General features: G+C 43.9%; 1 protein-coding gene across 1 annotated transcript in view; it reads left to right on the forward strand.

The window, feature by feature from the left end:
* Positions 1–24,731, forward strand: part of ADCY2 (adenylate cyclase 2) — a 190,999-nt gene that overhangs the window by 73,134 nt on the left and 93,134 nt on the right. Inside the window, exons 4-6 of the mRNA XM_084850684.1 lie at positions 6,247–6,396; positions 22,355–22,503; positions 23,780–23,891. Coding sequence (XP_084706810.1) covers positions 6,247–6,396; positions 22,355–22,503; positions 23,780–23,891 — 411 coding nt within the window. The remainder of the gene's footprint in view (positions 1–6,246; positions 6,397–22,354; positions 22,504–23,779; positions 23,892–24,731) is intronic.

The raw sequence follows: 24,731 nt of genomic DNA on the forward strand, positions 1-24,731 counted from the left end.
AGCTTAGATGTGTACTGGGAGACCCATTGTAAGTCAAACCTAAATACAAATAGTCTAATATGTTTAAAATAAAAATATTAGGATGCATTCCTATGCATGTTTAGACAGAAAAAAGTCCTACAACTCCCAGCATCCCCCAACCAGCATAGCTGTAGGACTTTTTTCTGTCCAAACTTGCATAGGATTGCACCTTTACCTTTGCGCTGATTGACCAGAACAATGGAAGATGGGGGAAAGTTTGCTGCAGAAACAGAGCTTGGAATATTTTTGATCCAGCTATGTGCCATGCGAGCATGAAAAGTGGGACAGGTGCCCTTCCCCTAGCAAATCCAACAGGCTGGGAGTTCATATAGGTAGGTTAAAAAGCTGCTCTGCCATTTCGGGGGGGACGGGGACGGGACTGGATTCACTCCCTTTTACTTTCTCTTTCCTACCAAAGGGTTGATGAGTGGGATTTCACCCTTCTAAACAGGGCTATGCGCTTGCAGTCCTGGCTGCCCTAAGTGCATTGTCGGAATGGAATCTACCTCTGCGGCCCTGACAAGGATGTATCTTCATGAATGAAGGGTGGCTTGCTCTGTCATGACTTGGAGTGCTTGGGCCTTACATACCTCAGTTTTGGTCTTCTTTTATCTGTCCTGACATCCAGGAATGGCCCAAGGTGTCATGTGTGCACTAACGTGCACAATACACAATGCGGAAATAAAGGTGCTACTGAAGACTTGACTCCTTGTGTTGTTTCTCCACTGGAGAACCACTGAGTATTAGAAAGTAAACAATGCAATAGAATAGAGGTGACTGAAACAGGGGCTACTTTTTGTAAGAATTTTCTTCCCTTGCAAAACGTGCTCCTCACCTTTGGGCAATTTTGGAGATGTGTGTGAAACTGGATGAAAGTGCTTTAGGAGCAGGAGTGGAACCACCATGCTCCATTCACCTGAGTAGTAATACCTACTAGTTGCGGAATGAGCCATTTCCCAGCCCCAGTTGGCTGCTGCTCTGGTGCTATTGTTGTTGTTATCTTTATTGTTTAGATAGGTCTCACTCTGCCTAGGAATATCATGTAGCCCATCTGATTTGGCTACATCTGGTTCTGGGTGAGAACAAATCAGATTGACTTTGTGATGCCATCACTATTCCTAGACAGAAAAAAAGATGTCTATGACAACAAACAAAATGGTGCTAAAGCTAGTAGCCAGTCTGGGTGACAGATGAACGTGAAAGGTTTGGAGGTCTTTGGGAGAACATTTGGGACCGGTGATGCCCATTTTTCACACTAAGAATGTCTGACTCCAGACATTTATCACAGCCCTATCATGGAGCAGTTTAATTCAAAGATGTACAGAAAGAAGGTAATCGCTTTGTTTATTTTGGCTTGCTCTAAATGCTTCTATATCCCAAGGATGTGAGATGTATAGGCATCTATAACAGCATGACAGAAAAGCACTACTTTACAAAGAGAGGCAAACTTTTTAAACATTCAAGTCATACATAATTTGGTAAGTGTTCATTTATTTAAAAGACTGAGCTCTCCTATATACTAAACTATTGAATGTATGTTCCTACTGGACTTTGTCACTTTCCAAACAAAGTGAAAAATATATAATTTGCAAACAGAAAACCAATTAATTTTACCAAATGGACATGTTTGATCTTTTAAGAGTTCTACAAGAAGGAAACACACTGTGCTTAGTTTTTGTCTTGCTGTTAAATAAGGACGAGTTTACTGGCTATGCACTCTGTCTTTGAGACAGTCTTGTTCTTTAGTCAACATAATTTGAAGATGACACAGCAAGTTGATAAGAGGTAGAATGTTCTCCAGATGTTGCTGCCTTTGGGTCATCTATGGGAGTTCAAGTTACTGAACAAACAAAGATCTTGCAGCGTAGAAGTTTTAATTCATATGACCTTTTTTATATAAGGTGACTAATTATATTTTTCTGTCCTTAGAAGATCCAGGTTCAATCCCCACCAACTAGTTTGACTTGGTATAAGGCAATCTCACATAAGGCAAAATTTATTTAGAAATTTTTGGTCATAACTTTCTTGTCTTTACTTTCTGGATTGAGTGTATTTGGGTTAACTCTTGACCAGTTCATATGAACTTTACATCATGTACAGATATGTGATGGGGCAGCAAGTCTGTGCCTTCCTACCCACCAATATGCCTCACTTATGGGGCATATAATAAAATCCAGTGCTCTTATGCCAGAACCATGTAATGGATATCCCATACACAATGGCCTGTGCTAACACTGGAGGAAGGATCATGCCTATTGTCTTTAACAATGAGGTTACAGAAATTTGCTTCTGGAAACTACCATTCTCCTGTATAAGTAAATGAGTGCCACTCAGTCCTATGAAGAAAGTTAAAATGCTATATTTGGGGAAGACTATTGCAGGGAGAGCAAAAGCTGCTCTTCACCCTGACAGTGGGTGGCCTGAAGAGATTGCCACATTTCTCAGTGTGTGTGGAACCCAGAGAAGCATTGTATCTCCCACCTAAGAGATATTTAAAGGAAAGATTTCATCAGCACCTAATCTCAGCATATTCAGTGGGGCTGTTTGCACGTCACAACGGCATTCAGAGGGAAATCGTGGGCTAAGTAACCCACAATTTGCAGAGTTGTGCACAGTTGGTCTTGGTTCACGTGTCATGCTCACAACTCTGACTGAGCTGATTGGAGATTGTTTACAGAAACCAGAAGTGGCTTGCAGGTGGCGTGCGTCCCCGCAAACTGTCGGTTAAGTAACCCATGATTTGCTGCCATGACATATGAACCAGGTCTTTGTCATTAAACTATTTTTTTCAGTTTTAAAGAAAACAATGCCTTATTCAGTGTTTTGTTACCTTCCCATCCCTTTGTGTGCCACAATAGTCCTTTTTAGTGTGTGAAAAGTGTTGTCATTTTCATAATTTCAAATGAATACGAGAGGTCTGTTCAAGTGTTTTGTTTGGAAAATCTGTGGGTTTTTTCCTCAGCAAACGTCAACATGCATGTTGAGTTAAATAAGCAGCCTCTTAGTGCATGCTGTGTGCAGATACACATACAGTATAACATTGGATGTGTTGTACAGGCATTTTTGCCCACCCCTGAACGCCCCTTTTCGGCCACTCCACGCTCCTCTTGCAAACGCGGAGGATGGGGCTGTTAAGCGCTGCCTCCGAGGTAGCGCGGAAGTGCAGGGAGGTCAGTTCCCAGAAAACCAGATATCCTATGGCCGTCTAGCCACGGTCTAGGGTCCATAGGATTGCTCCCTCCATCTATTATGTATCTTCATCCTCATCCAGCCTCAGTGGAAAAGCCAGCTGCAGAGGCGAGGATGGGAAAATAGCTATCTTGCATCATCAGAGGGAGCACCCTCCCCCCACCCCCCAATTCACAATAGCTGATTATTGGTGTTAAAACATAAGAAGGTGCCTTATACTGAGTCACTGTCAACACTGACTGGCAGCAACGGCTTTCCAGGATTTCGGGCAGGAGTTTTTCGAGCCCTACCTGGAGATGCCAGGGATTAAACCTGGGAGCTTCTGCGTGCAAAGCAGGGGCTCTATCACACTGAGCTATGGCCCCTCCCAAAGCTTCAGACCATGCGTACTTCCAGTTGCTCCTAGCACAATCAGTCAAATACATCTGTCTTTTCATCCTTTTCCTCTGTAACAAATTTTCTGTGGCAAGAAAAGAGATGCAAAAAGTGGTGGGAAAACAGAGGAGGGCTAAAAATGGAACTCAATATCGTCTGTGTGCACATGCACGCGCGCGCGCACACACACACACACAAAATTCCATGAATGAAGCACGGCAACTGCACAATAAAAGCCTCATCTTGAAGAACCCCATAGCCCACTCCAGGCAAAATATCACTTCAGAAAACTGGCGTTGCACTGTGTCACTTCATACTGCAAGTATGTGTGTAGATGGGGGGCAGGGGGGATGTTTGAATACTCTTGTGCTGAAAACCCATTCACACAGAAAACTAGTATGTCAGGGAAGAGATGAAGCCAAAATCTTCTACCTGACATGCTAGCCTTGGTTTTTTTTAATATATGGGGGCAGTCAATCAAGAAGTTCTCCCAGATGGAGTCTGAAGTGGCACACTCCAGGAACAATTGATCAGCTGTTTGTGTACAAAGGATCTGAATCCAGGTGCCCCTTGTCTAGGGATGTCAGAGAATTTCGCCACGAATCTCGGGGAGGCCGAATGCCAGCGCATTTGGCCCCCCGAAATCGGTGGCGAAACGGTCTGCCCCCCCTGCCCCCCCCGGGACGGGACTTACCTTGGGCAAATCTCCCTGCCGGTGGCGGTTCGGCTCCGGCGGTTGCTCCGGCAGCCGGTCTTCCGACTGGCTGCCGCCGCCACCATTTCCAAGTTAAAAAAAAAAAAAAATGTGATAGGCTACGTAAAGATTTACATAGCCTATCACGGCTAGATTTTTAAAAAATACCGTGATAGGCTACGTAAATGTTTATGTAGCCTATCACGGCTGAGTGGGGGGGAAAAAAACCCCGCGCGTACGCAAATGGCGGCGCCCATGGGTGCTGCCATTTGCGTTCCTTATTTTGGCACATCTACGCTATTTGTGTTCCCCTTATTTTCGCCGTAGTTTACGTAAATGTTTACGTAGACTAGACGTGCCAAAATAAGGAACGCAAATGGCGGTGCCCATGGGCGCCGCCATTTGCATGTGCACGGTTTGTTTGTTTGTTTTCCACTCAGACGTGATAGGCTACGTAAACATTTACGTAGCCTATCACGGCTGACTGCAGGGACGCAAACAGTGGCGACTATGGCCGCCACCATTTGCAGTCCCGGCAGGACAGGATTCGCGGTGGGAGGGATGGGGCGCCTCCCCCCTGGCCAGAATTTTGGGGGGGAGGGACGGGATGCCTCCCCCCCGGCCAGAATTTTGGGGGGAGGGACGGGGCGCCTCCCCCCCACGAATCAAATTTCGTCACAGGTAAGTGACTTTCGTACATCCCTACCCTTTTTTCCTCATCTTAATAGATTAACCATATTTGTACAGCTCTGACATCACCAATCAGCCACTATACAGGGGAGGAGTGGGGTGTTTCTGGACAACTTTTTGCCCCTCAGCTTGCCCTGATTTACCCATGCAGCAGAATGAAGTGGTGTTTTCCTAAGGTGGCAGAATGGACTGTACTGCTTAAGACTGGGAGGTGTTCTTTTTTTTACATTTACTTCTCAACTGCCCACCATTTTGATGTTCCCACAATGCCTTGACATAGAGTTGTTGTGGGGCATTGTGGGAATGTGAAAATGGCAGCTTCCCAATCACTTGCCATTGAATGATAGATCCTGCCGAGTGCTGAGGCCCAACAGTTGCCCAAGGATGTTGGGTGCTACTGCCCAGATGATCATGTTGAGTTTATAGAATCTGGAACATCGCCATTATGTCTAAAGTAACTTATTCTATGTCGGGGAGAAAACTCAGCAGCCTTCTTCCTAACAAGCTGGCTTTCTGTGTGCAGGGAATTATCTTCTGTGAGATACGTCCTGGGTTGGCACTATCATTCCTATAATCACTAGAAATGCCCCATAAACTTCAGAAATACAATTTTGCAGCAAAAAGTAAGGAGGAGGGTAGGGTAGGGCACAAATAATATTCAATACCAGAGAGAAGGATTGACTTGTTTGATGATATAAATTATCCCCAGAAGACAAAGGGCTTCTCCACATGGGGCTTTTATCCTGCTATTGAGAGTGGTTATTCACGGAAGGTTGGGGGTTCTTTACATGGGCATCTCCTGCACTAAATGACCTTTATCTCATTTTTAAAAAGATTGGAGATAATGAGCTACCAAATTACAGCGTGTTGAGTTCCCTGTAAAAAGAGGAAGTCATGCAATAAGAGGAGCTAGACCACAGCGCCATCTCATGGCTGTATAATGAAACATATAGAACACACAAATAAGGGGGGAAAGAGGGGGGAAGGGAAGTGCGTGTAAAGGGAGCCTGCTGTGATCCTGCATTTAAAACAGAAGCAGAAAGCCCCGGTAAAGTTGTGGGATTTTAGGCTGGTGTAGAAATGTTCAAATACAGTGTTACTAGCGTTTACTTTGCTGGGTCCAAAATAAATACTTATTTTGTGACAATTTTTGTGAGGATGTAGGAAAGTATAAAATGTACTTTAAAGTAAACTTTAAGCCAGAACTGGAGAGAGAAAAAATCTGACTAATGTTACATGCCTGATTGAAGCCTTGATCTGTTTCATTGTTCTTGTAGATCCTGGCAAATGTTATCATTTTTATTTGTGGGAACCTCGCAGGAGCATACCACAAACAGTTGATGGAACTTGCTCTGCAGCAAACATATCAGGACACCTGCAACTGCATCAAGTCACGCATCAAGCTGGAGTTTGAGAAGCGGCAGCAGGTAAAGTTCTCAGCATTTCATGCACCCTTTCCTCCTGTTCTTTGTTTTCTCTTGTTGGATGTGCTAAAATTACTATTGATCAGGCAGGAGGGGGGAAAGTTCTTCAGAAATCTATTTAAGGTTATTGTTTGTTACAATTTCCTCCCAAGTGTAGAAGATATGGAACTACTATTACTGTCTTCATGCTTTTTTCCTACCCTTACTTTGGTTTATAATAAAGAAAACTGGAAGATAAAAGGGACATTAGGTTCTTGACATCAAAGTTTTTCTTTTGATATGGTCTGTTACTTTGAAACTTCTTTGAATACCCATCCTTTATGCTAAAGAGCAGCGTTGTGCAGTTTTAAGGAGCATTCTCCAAACTAATGTGCATATAGATGGTTAAGGAAAGAGCCAGCTCTTTTGACAGAAGACTCATTACAGAAGAGTTGGGAGAATTTAATAAGATGATCTGTTTTGTAACAACAGAAAATGGAAATGCTTACTCAGATAAATTCAGGACTAAGGAGACTCCATACTTAATACTAATGCTACTATTACTTCTACTACTAGTAGTAATAACTCTGTTCCTAAGCAATCCAAAATCTGTGCCAGTTAAAGCCCCTATATGAAGAAGCTGGCAGTCTGGTCAACAGCTTTCATTTAAAAGTCTTTGGTTGTATCTTGAACTCTTCCTTCTTTGTTTCCTTTACTTTACTCTGCCCTGCCTCTCCGTTATTCTGCTTGGTCTTCTTGCTGGTTTGCCGCCTCTTTACCCTTAGCTTTCCTCCTCATCCAGTTACACTACTTTTCTAGTTTTGCTGGTGATGGAAAAAGGGCAAGGAACTATGCAGACTGCTGAAGGCCACCCCCAGCCACTGGAAATCTTATTCATCTACTCCTCTGGCTTCTGAGATTTCAGCAAGCATTGCCCACACTTTCACACCTCTCTTTGGAACCATAATGGGTAGAACCATGGGTGGGTTTTTAAAAAAGGAAAGCTGCAACTTCCAGGAGGCTGAATTCTGCACCATATACCACATCCTCAGAGTCTGGGTATATTCACAGCTCTGCTTATACTATTGTGAGATGTAAGTCTTTCTGTGTGTGATAGATACTTCATTAAAGGCTGCAATCCTATGCACATGTACTTGGGAGTAAGCCCCATTAAACGGTGGGACTTACTTCTAAGTAAAGATTTATTCAGGGCGCAATCCTATGCGGATAATCTGAACTCGGAGGCAACCAACTATCCAATGCAAGGTAGGCAGAGAGCGGAGGGGAACCTCTCTTCCATGTTTTGGCCACCCTGCATTACCAGCTAGATGGCTGATTTCGGCTGTCTAGCCGCGCACTTCAGAGCAGGTGGGGGAGGCCGGACGAAGTGTTGTACCAGCACTTCTGCACTCTCCATCCCTTCCTGCCCCCAGGAACACCCCCTTTTGCCCCACTCCGCTCTGCTCTTCCCAACGCAGAGCCTGAGACGGTTCATTCCACCTACGAAGGGGCAGGGAGGTGCTTTTCGAGGAACCAACCTTGGAGCGCTGGCTCTAAGGTAAGTTCCCAGAACCGAACAATCCTATGGCCGTCTAGCTGCTCTCTTATTTGTCTATTTGATTTGTTCCCTGTCTTTCTACCAAGAAAAATAGAACTCAGGGTGGCAGTCAAAATGCATAGGATTGCACTGTAAATTCCCTGAATTCAAATCATTCAGTGCATGCATTTAAAAATGCCTGAAATAGATACTTCAGGTCTTTGCTGCCAAATGATCTCACCTCAAAGATGAGCCAGTGAGCCTGAATTTAAAAGACATTCTCCCTCCATCAGAATAGCTCCTAGGAGCCACCAATGGTTGGGGCCAGGCTCTCCTTTGGTCTAGACCAGGGATGGGAAGCCTGTGACCCTCCAGATGTTGTTGGACTACAGCTACCTTAATCCCTGACTGTTGGCCATGCTGGTTGGGGCTTAGGGGAGCAGAAGTCCAGCAACACATGGAGGGCTACAGTTTCAGCATCCCTGGTCTGGGCTTTTAACATTATTAATGAATAGCAGAGAGCTTTGGCTATTGGGCGGTATAGAAATTAGATAGATAGATAGATAGATAGATAGATAGATAGATAGATAGATAGATAGATAGCAGGTAGTGATCAGAGAAAAACTGCATATTATAGCAACAGGGGAAGACTGCCAAAAATATCATTCCAGTGTCATGTTCTAAGGTATAAGTCTAAGCAGAATGAGACCTGAGCTCAGAAGGAATGGCAGAGACAAAGCTTTGCCTGTTTGCCCTTAGCTTTCTATTTATCCCTCAGGTACTGCCTCATCCTGGTTTTCTGCTAGAATGCAAAATGATGTGTGCCTGTGCCATCTCATCTGATTTATTGTTTCTGTGAAAAATGCATACATCTCTCTCTTTTCATAAAGATAATGCATACAATAAGCCCTTTGAGCACATATATTTCAACTACCCTATAAAATTGTTTGCCCCACTGAAACTGTCACAGAAAATAAACTAAGGCAGTTTCGAAGCTTCCGTTCCTAGTTTTGACATTGACAAGCAGTTAGCATAATTACCCTTGTTCATTTCAGGTGTTTTGCATGGTATGACTTATAAGATGTTTTGAAAGATTCTAGAAGGAGGCAGTGTTGGTATCTGAGAGAGCTCATTGAATGTCATGTTCAAGGAGGAGGCAAGATCCTAATAATAATGGGCTTAGAAACAGGACTCAGAAGCTGTGACAGGTTTAAATGAACAAGGTAACTGAGTGGGATGGTAGATGTGTAACCGAAGCGATGCCTTTCTTTACTAGAATAAAAAATGTTTTTCACTTGCCTTATACAAACTGACTTCAAAAGGAAAGATCTTCATTCTAAATAAATTGGAATGTCTAGCTCTTGAAAGGGGAAAAACCTGTTAATAACTAGTGAAAAGTTATTACATTGGGTTTTTACATAAAATTAATACATCCTTGCAAGCTCTCTACTTCTGATCAGAGAGAAATCCAGAGCCAATGTTATAGGATTCATTTTCCTTTGGATGAGAGACCACTGGAGACTTAGATTATATTTGTTTTATTTACAAATATACAAGCTGAGCATAACTGGAGGCAAGGAGGCATTCCTAATGCAGACAGAAGATCTCCCAGAGAACCTCTATATTTTTGCTGTCGGAACAAAAGGGGGTGGTGGTACTGGGAGGAGGAATACAATTTTCATCAAAATTTGGCATGGAGGGAAATAGTTAACCCCCTCACATGGCAGTCACAGTATGGATTGTCCTCCTCCCCTTAAATGCTATTTGCAAGAAATTTAAAGAGACAGAACTATACTCTGTGTTCAGATCCTAAGAAGAGCCATGCTGGATCAGAGCCAACGGTCCATCTAGTCCAGCATTCTGTTCACAGTGGCCAAGCAGGTGCCCATGGGAAACCCACAACCAGGACATGAGTGCAACAGCACCCTCCCACCCATGTACCCCAGCAACTGGTGTACATAGGCATACTGCCTCTGATACTGGAGGTACCATGTAGCCATCAGGCTTAACGTAGTGTAGTTTGACCCTTACATGCTCATCTGGATGTGGTCTCTGCCTCACCTGCAGCTGAATTGCCATTTGAGGAATCCTCTATAGCCATTAAGTAACAGTAACATTTTTCTTTGGTCAGAGAAATTAATTCAGAGTGATCAGGCCATTCAAATTTACAATGCTATAAAATGTTAATACCTATAAATATGGTATTTATTTCATATTTCAGCAAAAATAATCGTTTTCTTAGGCATTTGTGAACTCTGGCGTATTCTTTTTTCAAGATGTCTGAATTATAACACAAAAAGTGGAGAAGTAAAGCTGGTTTAGTCAGCCTAATGCTCAGGACATAAGAAGTGGATGTTCTTTTCAGTCTGTAGGCACAGGGGATTGAAGAGGGAAAAGGGGGATTGTTTAGCCAGACTATGATGGTGGCCTAGTACAGTTATTTTTAACTTTCTGTGATTAGGGAACCACTTCTGTTTCAGATTGTCTGTTGAAGATCCTTACGTGCCTGTCACTTAATTATGTGCGTTGCTGTGAATTCTGGGGTGCAATCTAAGCCACTCTTAATTCATATGGATGTATTGAATAAATGAATGAATGAACCTTTACTGTTCAAAGCTGTAGGCCCTCACAATTTAAAAAACACACTGGATAAAATACAATAAAAACCAATTTAAAAACAATGCAAAAATAATAGTTAAAATGACATGTTTACATCTCACTTCCCCTCCAAAGTACCAGCCGCAGAGTCCTTCCCCCTAGATTTATACGAGGGTACAGTATGAATATGAGTAAGTACGTTTATGGCTCAATCCAAAGATCATTGCAAAAGATGTAAGATTAAAATTTAAAATGCTATTATACAATGTTAAAATTTACACATAAAGTTAAAACAGCTAAATTATAAAATACATATCAAGTCTTTACTGAGGTTAAAATAGGGTGGATATCCAACAATAATATAGCATTAAAGGAACCTTTAATATCATGTCAATCACCTTACAGTCATATCTCTGAATCTTTATAACAGTTCACACTGATGGCATCCAAAAACTTTGCTCTACAAGTAGCGGCTTTCACCACAAATACCATGATCCTCTGTATCACATATGGATTGGTTGATTGTAATAACTCAATTTCTCCTTTACACCCCTGTATTTCACTTTCTTTGAAGAGGCTCTACACATGGATGTATTGGCAAGTCTGTTGAGCCACACCAGCAGCCTAGGCAGTTGTGAGTATATCATATTCAACACCTTGCCCCCCCCCCCGCCCTGTAGCTGTGCATTGATGGAGCATTTCTATAATGTTTGGCAAGTTGTCCTTGTGGGAAGCCTGCCACTTTCTTTTTTTTTCACTGAGGAACCCATGATAAGCTCCCAGGGAACCTTAGACTTTCTAAGAACACAGTTGGAAAACCATTGGCCTTGTGGTAGGCCTGCCCAACCCACCACATTACTGTATGGGAAATATTTATTATCAGAATGGAATTAGGGAACAGAAAAATCCGCAATGGAACCAAATGAGTTTGGATTTTGATGAATCTGACCGGCAGATTCTGCAGCAGACTGGCTTTTTCCCTGTCAAGTGGATTCCACCGACGTGCAGTTTGTCAAACTTTACCATTTTTGTGCAAATGTCATTGTCGATTTTTTTTTAAAAAAAAAATTTTAACGGCCAAACATGCATTTCCCCATAGGCTAAAGTCTTAAAATTCACATTTGGGGGGTTTTTGCGCATTTTCTAGGAATGTGCACATTTTCGCACATGCGAATTTGCACAAATTTGGGAACAAAAAAAAAATCTGATTCCAGTGATGGGTGAACTGCAGAACAAGAGGCGCCTGACAATCTGCAGAATACACATGGAACAGATTTTACACAATCCATACATCTCTAAATGGACCTGTGTCAGACTGTTGTTAACTCTTAAGTCAAGGGTGGACAAACGTCCTCCTTCCCTTTTCCACCTGACCCCTTGTGACTCCCCTATGCTCTTATTAATTTGGTCCTAGTCTGTTCGTTTACTTATTTTGCTTCTTTCCACTAAAAATAGTACTCAGGACAAACAACAATAATAAAATACAGATTAAATGTAACATAATTAGAGCATAACCACATCAATTAAAACACTTTAAAAACACAACAATTAAAAACACATTAAAACAAATCAGTTTAAAAGAAGTAAGAAATAAACAGCACCCATCAGTTAAAAACCTAGTTCAGCAAACATGAAGGCTTAACAACCAAAAGCTTGCCTCAATAAAAAGGTCTTTGCCTGCCAGCCGAAGGACAATGAAGATGGATCTAGGCTTGCCTGCCTTGGCAGGAAGTTCTAGAGCAACCAGCAAGTAGTCTGGGAGCAGCCAGCGAGAAGGCCCTTTCTCACAGTACTGCCAAATATGCTTCCAGTGGTAAAATGACAGAGAGAAAGTCCTCTCCCAGGGCTCTTAAAACCTGGGCAGGTTCATAAGGGAGAATGTGGGCTTTCAGATAGGCTGGTGCCAAGGCTTTCTACGTCATAACCAGAATTTTGAATTGTTCCTAGGAACAGACTGGCAGCCAGAGAAGTGTTCTATTCTCTCTCTCTCATGACTAGGTTTAGGGTTGTTTGGTGTTGGTGAGGCCTATGTTACAGTATTCCACTACAGATTGTGCCATTACCAAGGTTTGGGGCAGGGCAGGTTTCCCAGGGACACAAGTCAGGGAATAGGACAGCGCCACAAAGACCTGAGTGGTGCTGGGGCTGGAAGCCAGACAAGCTTGTCTATGACCTGGTTCGCATGACATGGAGTGGCTTGTTGTGGGTTATTTAACACATGACAAGCATTGGTGCCCACAAGTGCCACTTTATATATCTAACCCCCACCGGGGGGTTGATGTGTCATGGAAATACAGAGAGTGTGGGTCAGGATCCTAGTTCATGAAGCTGTTGTAACATCGGGTTCACATGCTCCCTGTAACCAGCACCAGTCAACAATCTGGCCACAACGTTATGGACCAGCTGAAATTTCCAAATAGTCTTCAAAGGCAGTAGCCAATGTAGAGCACATTACAGTAGTCCAAACAGGATGTAACTAAAGCATGTGTCACTGTGGTGAGATCTGACATCTTTGGGAATGTGCACCATTGGCATGGTTGCCTCTAACTGATGTTCTTCCAGTGGTCCTTTGTGTAGTCATACATATAGGATTCTGTGCTTGTACAGAGTACGCTGTTGGATCTTTTAAAAGTCCTGGCCATGGAGCTGGTGCTCCTGCTTCATGCCATCGAGGAGATTTAACTCCATGGGCAGCTTTGCACATCACAATAACCCACACTGAGAACAAGCCATGGTGGGTTGGTTAATCGCTCACTAAGCCACGCTGGTGCCAACAGACAATCAAGTGCTCAACAGCTTGCCATGGTTTGTTTCCCCTTTCATCCTCCCACCCGCTCCCAGCACGTATCCCAGGGACTTTTGCAGCACAAGTCCTCTATACTTCTCCCCGCTTCTTGTCTTGTGAAACACCTGTGTTGGCCATATATCCATATGCCATATATCTTCAGAGTGCGGTGGGGGGGGAGTGGTCTTACCTTACTTTTTAGGATGAGGTGACTGAGGGTTTTATTTATTTTCTTTAATGCTTAAAGATGCATCCTTGGCTCCTCCTCATAGCCCGTTCCTTTTGTTAGCACAGCTATGCCTGTATGTGTGATTGACGTACTTCTGGGTAAGTACATGCCCCCAATTCAGGACCATGGCTATTTGGGAGGTGGTATTTAAGCTTTCCCCCACCTGTTTTCATGCCAAAATCAACCCACTGCTGGGAATGGTTTAAAAAAAGAAAAAGATGAGGCTTAAAAAAGAAATTCAGGGTCTTGTACAAGTGTACAAGACCGCTTGTCCGCTGTTTAGCCTGGCATACCGATACCTCCGTCTTCTCAGTCTCCCTGTCAATTTCATCCTCCACTTCCACATTTCCCTTGCTTATGAACAACTTTTTTTAAAAAAGGCTGTTTCATGTTCTTCTGAAGTAATAACTGCCTCTAAAGCGCCTTCTCTCTTGCAGCCGCCAGCCACTTTCAGCTGCCAACACACTTTGTGCTTGCCATTTCCATCGTTAGCTGTCAGATGTACATGAGGGTTACAGAGCAGTGAGCAGGATCGCTAAACATATGCAAATTTCAAGGCAGAGAAGGGACTGAGTGGGGCTCCACAAATATAGGATATTATTCATTATATATGTTTTGTGTGAAGTGCATGCCAGTCACGGGAAAAGATTTCTTGTAACTTTACTAGGAGGAATATCTGATAGAACTTTGGTTGAGCAGATGTGTCAACTACTTGTAGATACAGATCCTTATGTAACTAATCAAGTAGCCTTATTCCAGTGGCTGCTAAAGAGATTAGAGCAAAGGTTCTAAAACTGTTGCTGTAGATTGTGCACATGATGAACTGATTTGAGCAGCTTGTTCAACCATTTTCTTTCTGTGACCCTTTTTTTGTTGATGTGGCAAAGTTGTAAGAAGATATGGTTATATGCAAAAAAAATCGACTGACTGATTGACTGAGTGGGTAAACATATGTAGATTTCAAGGCAGAGCAGGGACTGAGTAAGCAAAGATATGCAAATGTCAAGGCAGACAAGTGAGGTGGATCAGTAAACATGCAAATTTCAAGGCAGACAAGTGAGGCAGATTGCTAAAATATGCAAATTTCAAGGCAGAGCAGTAAAACGGAAGGGGAAACTGCGCAAATTTCAAGGCAGAGCAGTTAAACAGAGGGGGAAATTGCGCAAATTTCAAGGCAGAGCAGTAAAACGGAGGAGGAAATTATGCAAAATTCCTAGCAGTGGACATTCACTCCTGTGCAGGACCATTTTTAAAAAAAATATTGTGAATGTGTTTGGGAAACTCTCTGGTGTCCTTTCTTCAAGATTTCTATGAAAAAAAATTAAGAATCTATCCGGAGACGGGGTGCTGAGATGGGATGAGGAAGGATGGTGGCAGCATTTTCAAGACTGTAAGGAAAAACAGCGGGTTTTTCCACTCTTGCTGGGAGGCTCTCTACCCTCAACAACCCACAACAAAATCACCTTATCACAACAAGCCACAGTGAGAACAAGCCACCCTAAACAAGCCGTGGATTCTCAGGGGTGTTGTTTGTGGGAAAACAACCCACAATGGAAAAACAGCTCTGGGTTCAGACGTCACACTATGCCACCCTGCAACTGTCCATGATAACAACCCACCAGGGCTTAACTTGACATGCAAGGGATGGCCAGGGATGGCCCCTCCAGGAAATTCCTGACTTGTGTGGCGGATAACTTCCTCCTACAGAAAGTAGAGGAAGGAACTAGAGGATCGGCTATCCTTGACTTGGTCCTAACCAACAGAGATGACTTAGTGGATAAAGTAGCAGTTACAGGAACTCTGGGGGAAAGCGACCATGTTGTACTTGAGTTCTTGGTTCTAAGGGAAGCAAAAGCTGAGTGTAGTCAAACGCGTACCCTGGATTTTAGGAAAGCTGATTTTAATAAACTCAGAACAATGATCAGTAAGGTCCCATGGCAAGTGACGCTAACAAGAAAAGGAGTCCAAGATGGGTGGGAGCTTTTAAAAAAGGAAATTCTCAAGGCACAATCACAAACAATTCCAACAAGAAGAAAAGGTGGAAGACAACAGAAGAAGCCAATGTAGCTTCACAAAAAGCGTAGGGATGACCTGAAAACAAAAAAGGACACATATAGGAAGTGGAAAGAAGGCCAAGTAACAAAGGAAGAGTACAGGCAGATAGCACAGAATTGCAGGGATGGCGTCAGGAAGGCTAAAGCTGAGAATGAGCTGAGGTTAGCAAGGGATGCTAAAAACAACAAAAAGGCTTTCTTCAGCTACGTGCATAGTAAAAGGCAGAGGAAAGCAGTGGTCGTTCAGCTATTAAATAAGGATGGCAAAACGATAACAGATGACAAAGAAAAGGCAGAGGTGCTCAATTCCTACTTTGGCTCAGTCTTCTCCCAAAAGAGGGTATATGAGCCCCCTGGCAAAGGCGAAGTACAGGCTGAAGGGGCAGGATTGCAGCTTGAGATCGATAGGCGTATGGTCAAGGAACACCTAATTACTTTGAATGAGTTCAAATCTCCAGGGCCAGATGAACTGCATCCTAGAGTAATAAGGGAACTGGCAGAACAACTCTCAGAACCACTGTCTGTTCTCTTTGAGAAATCATGGAGGACGGGGGAAGTGCCAGATGACTGGAGGAGGGCTAACGTTGTCCCTATCTTCAAAAAGGGTAAAAAGGAGGAACCTGGGAACTACAGACCAGTCAGTCTGACATCAATCCCTGGGAAAATTCTGGAGCAGATCATAAAGCAATCCATCTGGAAGCACCTTGACAACAATGCAGTAATTACTCGAAGCCAACATGGATTTGTCAAAAACAAGTCCTGCCAGACAAATCTGATCTTATTTTTTGATCAAGTAACCTCCCTTGTAGACCGTGGGAATGCTGTAGACATCATATACCTCGACTTCAGCAAAGCTTTCGACAAAGTGCCCCATGATATCCTGATGAGCAAACTAGCTCAAAGTGGGCTAGATGAAACAACGATCCGGTGGATCCACAGTTGGCTACAGAATCGGACTCAAAGAGTGCTTCTCAATGGGACCTTCTCACACTGGGGAGAGGTAACGAGTGGTGTACCGCAGGGCTCAGTCCTGGGCCCAGTGCTCTTCAACATTTTTATTAATGACTTGGAGGAGGAGGTGCAGGGAATGCTGATCAAATTTGCAGATGACACAAAATTGGGCGGGATAGCTAATACTTTGGAAGACAGAAACAAAATTCAAAGTGATCTGGATAGACTGGAGCGCTGGGCAGAAAACAACAGAATGACATTTAATAGGGATAAATGCCAAGTTCTGCACCTAGGAAAAAGAAATCAAATGCACAGTTACAAGATGGGGGATACGTGGCTCAACTACACTACAAACGAGAAGGATCTTGGCATCGTTGTCGATCACAAGCTGAATATGAGCCAACAATGTGATGTGGCTGCAAAAAAGGCAAATGCTATTTTGGGCTGCATTAATAGAAGCATAGCTTCCAAATCCTGGGAAGTACTAGTTCCCCTCTACTCAGCACTGGTTAGGCCTCATCTGGAGTACTGTGTCCAGTTCTGGGCACCACACTTTAAGAAGGATGCAGACAAACTGGAGAGGGTTCAGAGGAGGGCAACAAAGATGATCAGGGGACTGGAAACAAAGCCCTATGAAGAGAGACTGAAAGACCTGGGCATGTTTAGCCTTGAGAAGGGAAGACTGAGGGGAGATATGATAGCACTCTTCAAGTACTTGAAAGGTTGTCACAGAGAAGAAGGCCAGGATCTCTTCTTGATCATCCCAGAGTGCAGGACACAGAATAATGGGCTCAAGTTACAGGAAGCCAAATTCTGGCTGAACATCAGGAAAAACTTCCTGACTGTAAGAGCAATACGACAATGGAACCAATTACCTGGGGAGGTGGTAGGCTCTCCCACACTGGAGGCCTTCAAAACGAGGCTGGACAGCCATTTGTCAGGGATGCTCTGACTTGGATTCCTGCCTTGAGCAGGGGGTTGGACTCGATGGCCTTGTAGGCCCCTTCCAACCCTACTATTCTATGATTCTATGCAAACCAGGTCAATGTATGCCTAGGGGCAGGGCACACGCTTTCCTGCCCAATTCCCTCTTGCTAGCCACAAGAAATGTTGCTTTCTTGAACCACTTGAAAAATACCAGTTATTGGTAAGGAAGCTGCAGGCAGAGGCTGGGAAATAGTATTTCCTTTTGCAGACAGGATCAGGTTCCTGCAGAGTTGCCGCTGCCATTGAGGATGCAGGGCTGTGGACTTTGCCTAACCAACAGGATGAATTCCATATATGCATCTCAGAAACTTTCTGCTAGCCCGCCCACCTGCCTGCCTGCCTGCCTGTGTGCCCCTCTGCTTGCACTCTCTCTCTCTCTTTGGGTGTTTCTACATTAAACAAAAAGCCTGCATCCTTACCGTGGCTTTCTGCTTTTGGTTTCTTTGTGGGGTTAAGATAGGCTCCTTTACGTGGCAGACAGATGGTTTGAATCGAGAGCACCTCCTTCCCTCCCTGGCATGTGTGCAAGGAGCCGGGGGGGGGGGGTGGAGTCTTGTTTTCATCACTTAACTGGTGCCGTATTGTTTCCTTGTAGCCCCCAGGAAAGTTACGACTTACTTCTGAGTAGATGTAATTGTGCTGCAAGTCTGCAACCCTCAGCACACTTGCTTTGGAGTAAGCCCCACTGAACATAATGGGGTACTCCAAATCAACAGAGGATGTTGATTTTGTGCTTGGTGGGGTGGGGGATCGGATCTCTCTCTTCCCTTCATTGCAGGGAAACATATTAGCCTCTTCTCCCTCCGATTGGCCTGCTATTGAGAAATGTGCTCAAGCATTTACATGGCAGACACTTGTTTTGAATTGAGGAAAGTCCTTCCTCGGCAAGTTCATAGTGCTACGCTGGCATTACATACTGCTGATATGGTACCATTAACTTTTATTACCAGCTTATCTCTGATCTTTATGAAAGCGGGATAAAGGGGGAAATGTGCGGGAGATGTCCTGGAGGTTGACAACATCATGTAAAGGACCCGCAAATTTCTGTGAGTGACCAGTCACGAGTGTGCAATAAATCGCAAATGTAGAGACACCCTTTCTCTTTTTAATAGCATTTATTATGGTGCAATCGTAAGCATACATGGTAGGGAGTAAGTCCCATTGAGTGGTGGTATAAATCCCATTTATGTAGAAGTATCAATGTTTTACACAGTGACATATGCAAAAAAGACAGGTTCCTTTGCCAAGGAACTTAGAGTCTAAATTTGAAAAGGAGATGATGCAGGGAAGGAAAGAATGGGACAAGAATATCCACAAACACAGTTACACGTATTTAGGTTTAATTTTTGTAGGTGGTGAAGAGTAAAGGGGTCACTGGAAAACATGGGGTTTGAGGAAGGAGAGAGGAAACACCATGTATAAACTCTGGGAGGAGGTTCCAGGCATAAGGGGCAATGAGGGAGAACAGGCAGAGTGATTTACGCAAGCAGCGGATTTGTTTGGCTGAGGTGGTAGAGTTGGAGGAGGCAGGTATATATTGAAATCTGAAGGCAGAGAGATAATGGGGGAGTGATTGAAATCTATTAATTGAGGAATACATTTCGCCTTTGCCTGTTGTAATGCTTTGTTAGGAGTGATGGTACCAAGCTGTTTTCCCAACTAAGTGATTTATCCAGTGATGACAAATGAATTAGCATCGATGTATGGAAATTTGTTGGCCTCCGTATCAGAACTGTGCTTTGGTTCTGAAGAAAGTGATGTGCCTGAGGGTTAAAAGATGTTTTTGCCTAATAAGGTATGGAGAATAAATAGGCACATCAATGCCTTGTCATGTATCTGTCGGAAATGCAGCCTGTTCTTTGTTGCCCACATGAGAACTCACACAAAAGTATTGCATTGGAAAGAACCTCAAGGGAAGAAAATTACTTCAGCTGAGACCTAATCTGTGATGAATGCACCTCTTTCTCTTCCTACTTATATGCAGCAGGAAGATGGTTTCTGAATAAGGATGATGAGCTAGTGTACGGAGGCTGGGTCTTATGGCTACATATAACTACCTCATAAACCATGGTCAAAAACTTAATGTTTAATATGGGCCATATTTTGAATGAGGCTGAACAGTTACTGAAGGGCCAGTAATACTGGCTTTTTGCACTGAGTCCTGCACAGCCGGAGACATGAAGGGTGTCTCTGCGTTAAGCAAAAAAAAAAAAAAAGCATCCTTTGCGAGGCTTTCTGTTTTTGCTTTCTTCTTCACACAGTAGACACGTGGTTTGCATAGAGGCGTGTGTGCAAAGGAGCGGGGGCGGGGAGTCTTACTTTCCTCGCTTGACTTGTGCTGTACTGTTTCCTCGCAGCCCTCGGCACACTTACTTGGGAGTAAGGTCCAATGATGTCAGTGGACATAAGTAGACATAAGATCGTGCTGGAAGTCTGCAGCCCTCGGCACACTTACTTGGGAGTGAGCCCCACTGAACTTGAGCTGCCCTGTGTCATCAGAGGATGTTGATTCTGAACTTGGTGGGGTGGGGGATCAGCTCTCTCCCCCTTTGTTTCAGGGAGGCATTTTACTCTCTTCTCCCTCTGATTGGCGATCGAGAGACACGTGGTTTGAATCGGGGAAAGTCCTTCCTCAGCAAGTTCGTGGCTCTAAGCTGGCATTACGTGCTGCCGACATGGTGCCATTAACTTTTATTATTAGTTTATCTCTGATCTTTTGGAAAGCACGATAAAGGGTAAAATCATGCACGAGGCATCCTGGAGGTTGACAGTGTCATGTAAAGGACCCGCAAAATTTCATGAGTGACCAGTCACGAGTGTGCAATAAATCACTCATGTAGAGACGCCCTTATACGCCTTCTTCCTCAGAGTGACAACAGAGCTTCAGCCGAGGCATCCCCAGGTGAGCTCTTTCTCCTCCTATGTGTACAACAGCTGCTCTCAGTGTCTCCTCTTTCTGCTTTCACAACTCACTCCTGAGCTGAGATAAGGTGCAAAAGGGGAAAGGTCTGGTGAGAGGGCTCTGCCAAACCCTGTACTGTTTTTACTAGTCTGAATGTAAAGGAGGACTAAGGAAGACGCTACAGAGCCCTTTGCCTGCATCTTGGCTTGCATGACAGAAAGTGGCTAAGATGTGCACAATAAGGGGGCATCCTTGGGATCAGCAACTATGTTGGTTGCTTATGTGTGGCATAATAACCAAGCACTGGTGTCATGTGTTGCGCTAAGGGTTGGTGAGAGAGGACTCCTAGCACTAGCTATCAGAAGGCATTGTGCAGCTGTTCCGTCTTTACCTCCTTAACTAAGAAAACACAGGACCCTTCCAAAAACCTCAGTGAATGAGGGAGGGTGGTGGCACCATAAAAGCCTCATCTGGAGGCACCCTATTGCAAACAGCTTATTTCCAGGGATATGGTCCAAGGACATACCAGTTGGTGCCATTGGTAGCTGGTCCCAGGCAGTGCCCGAGTTAGGTCTTCACTTGAGGGTTTTGTTATGGGAAGGAGAGTACCTGATTTAAAAGGTTCTAGGTACCCCTCAAACGCAAAGCTGGTGCACCTGCCCAGAAGTAGATCTGTTTGCAAGATGCTACTGCAGTCTGCCTCCCACAAGTAGGTTTTGACATGGTGCCCCATCCCTGCTGTTTGATGCTCAGGCTGGAGTGCTTACCCATGAGAAGATATACTGGAATGGAGGACTCACAACCAACTGTTTTTCCCTTTATTGTGTGTCTATCCTGTTCTTATCTTTGTGTGTATACATGCAAAGGCCAAATAATAAGGGCCAATGGAAGGGCATTGGTGTGGACATCGCCTAAGGAATTTATAGCCCTGTGGGCAAATGTGTGTGACTGAGTCCTTATGATATTAAAAAAAGCAAACAAACAGATTTGATAAGGGGTGATTTTGAGCAGAGAAGTGTGTGCGTGCGCGTGCGCACATGTGTATGTGCATGCTTAACCCTTTCCCTCATCCTCCAGCTGCATTTCCTACCATGGAAAAACCACTGCAATAGAAAGGTTCAAGAACCCTCCCGCTCCGCAGCCTTCTGCAGAAAATTTCAGCCTCTGCAGCTGAGAACAAAAGTTAGGAGAAAACTACAAATGACAGCACATCATGTAGAGTTTTGCCCCAAGTATGCTTGGGACAACCTTCATCCCACTGCCTGAGATGCGTTCATTGCGGGGAAGGGCCTGGAGCGTCTCCCCTTTGAGGGAAGGTTACAACAGCTGGGATTGTTTAGCCTGGAAAAAAGGAGGGTAAGGGGAGACATGATAGAGGTCTACAAAATTATGCATGGTGTGGGGAATGCGGATAGGGAGACATTTCTCTCTCTCTCTCTCTCTCTCTCTCTCTCTCTCTCTCTCATAATACTAGAACCCAGGTATCCCATGAAGCTGATTGGTGGGAGATTCAGGACAGATAAAAGGGAGGGCTTCTTCGCACAGTGCATAGTCAAACTGTGGAATTCACTACCACAGGATGTAGTGATGGCTGCCAACTTGGATGGCTTTAAAAATTCCTGGAGGAGAAGGCTATCAATGGCTACTAGGCTTGAGGCCTATGTGCTACCTCCGGTATCAGAGGCAGTGTGCCTATGTACACCAGTTGCTGGGGAACATGGGCAGAAGGGTGCTGTTGCATTTTGCATTGTCCTGCTTGTGTTTTCCTGGTCAACAACTGGTTGGCCACTGTGTGAACAGAATGCTGGACTAGATGGACCCTTGGTCTGATCCAGCAGGGCTCTTATGTTCTTATGTAACTAGTTTTTTTAAAACAAATTTTCCTCATTTAAGCTCATTTGAACACTGGATCTTTTTATCTTTCCTTTTTCAAACCCAGGAGCGTCTCCTGCTTTCTCTACTTCCTGCCCACATAGCCATGGAGATGAAAGCTGAGATCATTCAGAGATTACAAGGACCCAAAGCAGGCCAGCTGGAAAATACAAACAACTTCCATAATTTATATGTCAAAAGGCACACCAATGTAAGGTATTGTTTGATACCACCACTTGCCAGTTCTCAATGCTAAAATGGTTTAGTTAGTATCAATGGCAAAATCCTTTCATCACAAATATACAGAATTTAGAAGGTTAGCTTGTTCTTTTCTTTCTTTCTATACAGATGTACAGGCAGACAAATATATTAAATTTAGTATATGATTCCATAGAGCTGTGAAAATAAATAACCTTTGCTAACTTTGTGACACATTTATTTTGGGAATACATCTGAATTTAATTGGGTATATCAAATTTAAAAACAATTCAGAGGCTGAAGTATTATTGCTTGAACAAATCATCTTACATTTTTCATGGAAAATGTGGGGATACATGGTAACTAGCTGTATGGCTGCAATCAACACTGATTAACACAACCATTTTCAGTTGATTTTCAGTGTGGCAAAGCTGAATGTATTTCAGTCTCAAGGGTGTGGTAAGGTGTAATTAGAAATGAGATGGAACAATTGCATTGGCCTGTTTCAGCCAGGCTCTGGACGTATGGCGCACTAAGTAGACCTTGCATGTACTGGAGTCACTGAATGGGAGGTGGCAGGTTCCATACTAAGAGGTCCAGAGTACAAGTTCTGGAAAGGCAGCAGGATAGCCTCAGACTGTGCAGAACCTGAGAGAGCCACCAGTGGGAGATCCCAGGAAAGTCAGTTGTTGTAGGGGTTACTTGAGCTTAACCTTGGAATCTAAAACTTAACTGAGCTGTTATACTCCCAGACAGTGCTTGATGAATGCCAGAGCCCTGTCCCAGTAGTCTCCATCATGGAGCTATTGATTTATCTAAGATTGTGCCTTTTTCCATGGAAACTCCATGGTTTAGGTGGTGGGTGGCTCAGTTCAGACTGCAAGAGGTGCTAACTCCCCATCTTTGTACGCCAGTAACGTGTTCCCCTTTTCAGAGAGGTCTTCCAGGAGTACCACCTCAACCTCCAGGTCTTGCAGATTTGGTGAGGGGAACAAGACTTTCTGGGCAGACAGTATTGGCTCAGGGTCACTGTGAGGAGTCACTATTAGAGGGATCTGTTGGCCAAGATCACAACACATAGGACCACTCCATCAGGCCACCAAAAATAGCTGTGTGAACTGGCCCCCAGTGAGTTCAGTATTGCAGTGTGGTTGTGGACAAATTGAATTGGCTCCTGTTGAGGTATTTAGCGTATCCTTCACTCTTGCTTCTTTGTACAAAGAATTCTTAAGGTAAAATAATACCACATTTTTAAATTAGAAAGAATTGTAAATGCCAGTTATTTTACTTGCAGCATTTTATATGCCGATATTGTGGGATTCACTCGCTTGGCTAGTGATTGCTCCCCTGGAGAGCTGGTGCACATGCTGAATGAACTCTTTGGCAAGTTTGATCAGATTGCAAAAGTAAGTATCTATGAGGGCTCTGGTAATGGCTAGTGTTTGAATGTTTTTACTATCTATCTTGTTATTATTGGTAACAGTGGCATGAGGATGGGATGGTAAATAGCTGACCTCTGGTTTGCTGCTCTCACAGCCTCCAAAGTGGACCGTAGCAAATGCAGTTTCCACAGCCACACTTACCCCCTCCTACCTCTGAACCCCAAGGCCAAACTTTAATACCATGGGAAAGTGGGGAGCCAGACCATATTTCTCAAATTTGGTCCTGGGGCTTCCAGTTGCTGATCTCTAGCTTACACTCCTATTTTGTCACAACTTAATGCAGGGAGGGGGGAAAGGAACATCCTACCATAGTTTCTTGTTGCACAAATTAAGAGGATAAAACAGCAATTCTGTATATCAGGAGTAATAGAAAATATGTTTATTGATGACATTAAGAATGCACAGACGTTTTAATTACCTTCTTTTGGGGGATAAGACATTGGGAAGGTACTAAGAGGAGAAATTTGGCAGTCCGGTTAGGGAACTGGACACAAGAACCAACTTGTTCTACCAGATGTGTCACCATTCTGATGGCTTATTGTTTACCTATAGATACGTTCTTGGCATTATTGGGGTCCTGGGGACAGTTAACACACTGTTGCAAGGCAAACATTCTGAATGCCAGAAACAGGGCTCACTGAATCGTACATTACACTAATGTTCAGACTCAATTTGATGGACTCTAACAGGGGTGGCAACTTGTGGCCCTCCAGATGTTTTAGCCTACAACTCCCATGATCTCTCACATTGGCTGTCCTGGCTAGGGCGGATGGGAGTCGTAAGCCAAAACATCTGGAGGGCAAC

Source organism: Heloderma suspectum, chromosome 4 (genome assembly GCF_057233095.1).
Source record: "Heloderma suspectum isolate Gila_16-S chromosome 4, 16-S_ref, whole genome shotgun sequence".
Classification (NCBI taxonomy): Eukaryota; Metazoa; Chordata; class Lepidosauria; order Squamata; family Helodermatidae; genus Heloderma; species Heloderma suspectum.